General features: G+C 27.7%; 2 protein-coding genes across 2 annotated transcripts in view; one reads left to right on the forward strand and one right to left on the reverse strand.

Annotated features, from left to right (window-relative positions):
• LOC108694902 (putative ferric-chelate reductase 1 homolog) overlaps positions 1-2,335 on the forward strand; it is a 28,257-nt gene extending 25,922 nt beyond the window's left edge. The window contains exons 9-12 of the mRNA XM_018204603.1: positions 316-556; positions 864-976; positions 1,320-1,433; positions 1,982-2,335. Coding sequence (XP_018060092.1) covers positions 316-556; positions 864-976; positions 1,320-1,433; positions 1,982-2,122 — 609 coding nt within the window. The 3' untranslated portion in view covers positions 2,123-2,335. The remainder of the gene's footprint in view (positions 1-315; positions 557-863; positions 977-1,319; positions 1,434-1,981) is intronic.
• The window catches only part of LOC108694913, a 54,572-nt gene that overhangs the window by 46,069 nt on the left and 3,889 nt on the right, over positions 1-4,614 (reverse strand). The window lies entirely within an intron of this gene.

The raw sequence follows: 4,614 nt of genomic DNA on the forward strand, positions 1-4,614 counted from the left end.
TTCATTAAACATTGTATATTATTATTATCTATACATTTTGAAAATTAATTTCTTCATAATATATTTTATTTAATAAAAAAATTTTCAATATCAAGTCACAAGTCACAAAAAATGAATGATATTATCTTATTATCTTATTTCTAGTATATATAGTATCGCATTTTATTCTATGCGATATCATTAACTTTACGTTACTTGAATATCTAGCATTGCTAATAAAACACTATTCTTCAAATCACGCAAAAGAAAAGCGCCCCACATCGTCTTTTTCGGATGTCTTTGTTTGTAATAAAGACCTATCAATTTTTCCCTAAGTGGCATAGATTCTTTATGGTGCTCACGTGGTCGATGACGATCGCAGCTTTCGTAATAATATTCGTGGAATTGGGTATGTGGAGTTCTGAGACGATACACGCTTCGGTCGGCCTGGCAACCACAATTCTGTGCTTTATCCAGCCTTTCATGGCAGCTATGAGACCACATCCTGGCGCACCACGAAGAGTTCTTTTCAATTGGGCTCACTGGTTCGTCGGTAACGTGGCGAAAATATGTGCTTGTAAGTTTATAAATACAGCAATAAATAAAACTTTTTTTTTATATTATATTTTTCTTTTATGATTTATTGTTATTTGAAGAATTTTTCTTACAATTTTCTAATTATACTTTCTTTACAATGTAAAAATTATTGCAGTAGGTAATAAAATAAATGAAAACTTTTGTCTACTTCAATTTTTTATTATTTGATAATAAAAGATGATAATAAAAGATAATAAATAATAATTTAATACTAAATAAATTTTTTTTTAAATATTCACGAAATAAATTAATACTTAGGGTTAACTTTCAATAAAATTTTGTTTTAGTAATCGCGCTTTTCTTCGCGGTACGACTCAACAAGGCTAAACTTCCAGATTGGGTTGATTGGATCCTCACAGCATTTGTAATCTTCCATGTTTTAACTCATCTCATTCTTACAGTAAGAATTTTTTATTTATCAAGTTTACGCAAAAAAAATTCTGGACATTTCGAAAAGAAATTATCAAAAGAATTGAACAATTTATTAATGCAAACAATTTTGTATAATGTAGCAATTATAATTTCGACACTAGATCTAAATCAATTAGTATCAAATTTTGTTAAATCATTGTATTTTCATAAAGAAAATAAAAATGATATAAAAATTGAATTTTATGCAATATCTTGGAAAAGACTAAGTAATGAGATATTTAACGGAATTTGTGTCAATGTCGAATAATAATCACCTTACTCAAGACTTAATTCTGATTGTGGTATTCGTGACATTTTTGCTTCTATTGCAGTTCCTTGGATGTGCCTCTGACAGACAAGCTAGTCAGAGAGTGAATTCATTCCCAATGAAAGACATGCATTCTCGTGGATCAATGGTGCATCCAGATGCGAGACGAGACGCTCCCGTAAGATTTTCTAAAATAAAAATGACGCGATCAAGTCGTCTTCTAATGCGTGTCGATCTGCCGTAAGACGTTAAAATAAAATTGATAATGAGACGTAGATAAACGAAAGAAAGAATATTGTTAATAAATTGCATTTTTTCATATATATTCTTCGTAAACATTATAAAGTCTATGGCGAAATCCGCATTCTGTAACATAAAAAAGTACACTCCACGCGTTAAAGGACAATTGATATTTTATAATTACATAAATTAGAAAATTACATACATCTTTAAATAAAATTATTCGAATAAATAAAATTATTCGAATAATTTAAAAAAATTTTATTTGTTTTGATTAAAACAAAATTGCAAGAAAATTCGAAGGATATAGGATGTTAATATCTTGTTTCTTAATGGAAAGCAATATATTGTATAAATTGTATAAATTAATCAACAGTTCACATTATTATAATAATGTTGATAAACGGTATCGCGTCGAAAAATAATAATCTATTACACAAATATGAGGACGCAAACAAAGTCTCATTTTGAATATTTTCCTGACAGCACTCCGGTATGCGGAAATTCATTTTCGGTGTGTACTTTGTGGTTATCGTCGTGTTCGCCGCAGTCCTCATAGTGATCACCGTGTTGGCACCTATCGAGGAAACGTGGGCCACCTTTACCGATACTATCTCAAATTACTAAAGCTGCTAATCAACGCTATGGAAATATTCGTCACCACCGCGATACTCGTGCGGAAGATTCCGACCATGCAGATGGGGAACATAGCAGCCGTCGCCTGTGACGATATATTCCCTGTGCGACTTTCTGTATGCAAATTAACACGAGGAACGTATAAATCCTATTCGTGTAAAGATGCAAATCGCGCCACGACAAGTGCGAAGACAAAGATACCGTTGAAGGTTATTTTTATATCCTTTTCTTAGATTTCTCTGGAATCTCCATTTTGATTATGCATCGATATATCATAATTAAAATACGTTTCTGTATATATAACTTTTAATTCACTTAGCAGATATTAGGCTTAATATTTACATTGTTCATTACTTATTAAATGAACAAATATTCTACGATTATACAGAATTTTTATTATCTTTCTGTTAATATCCTAATAAATTTGACTAAGATCTTTGTAGAAAACTGCCATTATATCCAAATTATCATGATTAAAGCAGAAATTATATATTTCAGAATTTTTTTGTATAAAAATTATTTTTATACATCGAAGTCTAATATTCCGAAGTCTAATATCTTTCCATAAATAACGCAGCTAATATATATCATGTTGCCTTTAATGATAATATTAGATGTATTAAATACGTAATTGATAGCATATTTTTAAGATAACACATCATAACTTGTTAAAAGTTTGTATGATACAATAATTATTACGATATTAACATCCATAATTTTTTAATATGAAAAATGTATTTAAGGTATTTGCAATGTTTTGTAATAATTTTTGTATCTACAAGAAAAATGACTTGCATACAATAATGTAATTTTCATTAACTTGCGATTATACACGACAGTAACATAATAAACATAACATAAAGATATAAATTTATTTCACAAAAACGTTATAAACTGATATACTATTCATTATTTTAAACAGTTATATCGATATATATGCTAAAAAATAAAACTATTTTTAAAAGATTAGAAGATAAAAATATTATATGTTTATATTTATATTACAATTAGATTAATAGTAATTGTTAAAGTTCATCGATTTTTTGGGCTAATATTGTTCAATTAAAATCTTGCAATTCAATCTATTTTATTTTTTAAATAATACCGATTTCCGAGAAATCACATTTATGTCATCTTAATCTAAATGTAAAATTTAATTTTTATTTTATTGTTAACTAAAAAATTTGAAAAAGATCGATGGAAACACATGAATTTTTTTTATAAAAATAATATTTATATTAACGATTGCAGCTACATCATAAAGTTCGATGATTTTTTAAATGAATTGTGCTCTTCTATTCTTTTACATAATATTTATTTGTAATTTACAGTATTAGTTTTTTCAAGTACTTTGCAAACTTTTATACTTATTGAGTCGCGTCGCGACAGATTGCGATCGACATTGCCAATAGTACATAACATTGTTAGCTTTATTGATTGTTAATAAATATATACATATATGTAGACTCTGGACATATACGTATATGTAGACTCTGGATTCAATGGCCATAAGATGGACTACGGTCGTGTTTATCACGTTTCCGGAAATAAATTGATAATCTAGCAGTATACAGAGTGTTCATGAAAAGCGCGTAACATAATGAGGTTGCAAAGTATGCAAAATTTGTTTGGTATTTTATAATTGCTAGAAAAATTTGAGTCTTAGTAGCTTATTAGTATAGCTTATTAATATAGCTAAAATAATTTTTAGGTACATTAACTATGTTAATCTTTTTACGTTAGTGTTTTGTATCGTAAATATATAGTATCATAAATATGTAGTACCGTAAATATGTATATGTATATGTATTGAATAATACATTATATTATATCAAGATCGAGTTATTACAGCATATACTCGCGGAATAAAATAAAGATAACATCTGTGTTAAAAAATAAATATTTAATAACAAAGTTAATAACACGCAACCAACTAAATAGACTTGCAGCAGATTTGCGTAGCAAGCAGGGCCGAACTGATTCCCTCTTCCCACTGTTTATTCGTTACCTCAGGGATATTTATTTATTGCCTCAGAGATGATTGAATAGTAAAACTATGAGCTTTCTCGTTATTGATTTTTGGTTCTGATACAACGATATGATACCGCATACACCACAGAACCTTTTAGCTGTATCACAAACTGCAATGTTCATCATTGCAATGTTCAAACATTGCAGATACTTCCAAGACAAGCAAAAAAATACAAAATTTTAACAAGATGACTACAACATTGGAATAATGTTTTAAAATGTAAAAATATTATAATAAAGTAATTATAAAATATAATATTAAACAAATGGCAATATAGGAAAATATCGTAAATATAAATATTTCGATATTCTAATAATGTTGTAACAGTATAATTGTAATATTCATAATGTTGTTATATTATTTTAATCAACATTTAGATTTAATTAGAACAGCACAATTTTTTAAATAAAAAAGTGAGTAAGTTTTATTAGTCACATATTAATAAACAGTT

Source organism: Atta colombica, unplaced genomic scaffold, assembly GCF_001594045.1.
Source record: "Atta colombica isolate Treedump-2 unplaced genomic scaffold, Acol1.0 scaffold1, whole genome shotgun sequence".
Classification (NCBI taxonomy): domain Eukaryota; kingdom Metazoa; phylum Arthropoda; class Insecta; order Hymenoptera; family Formicidae; genus Atta; species Atta colombica.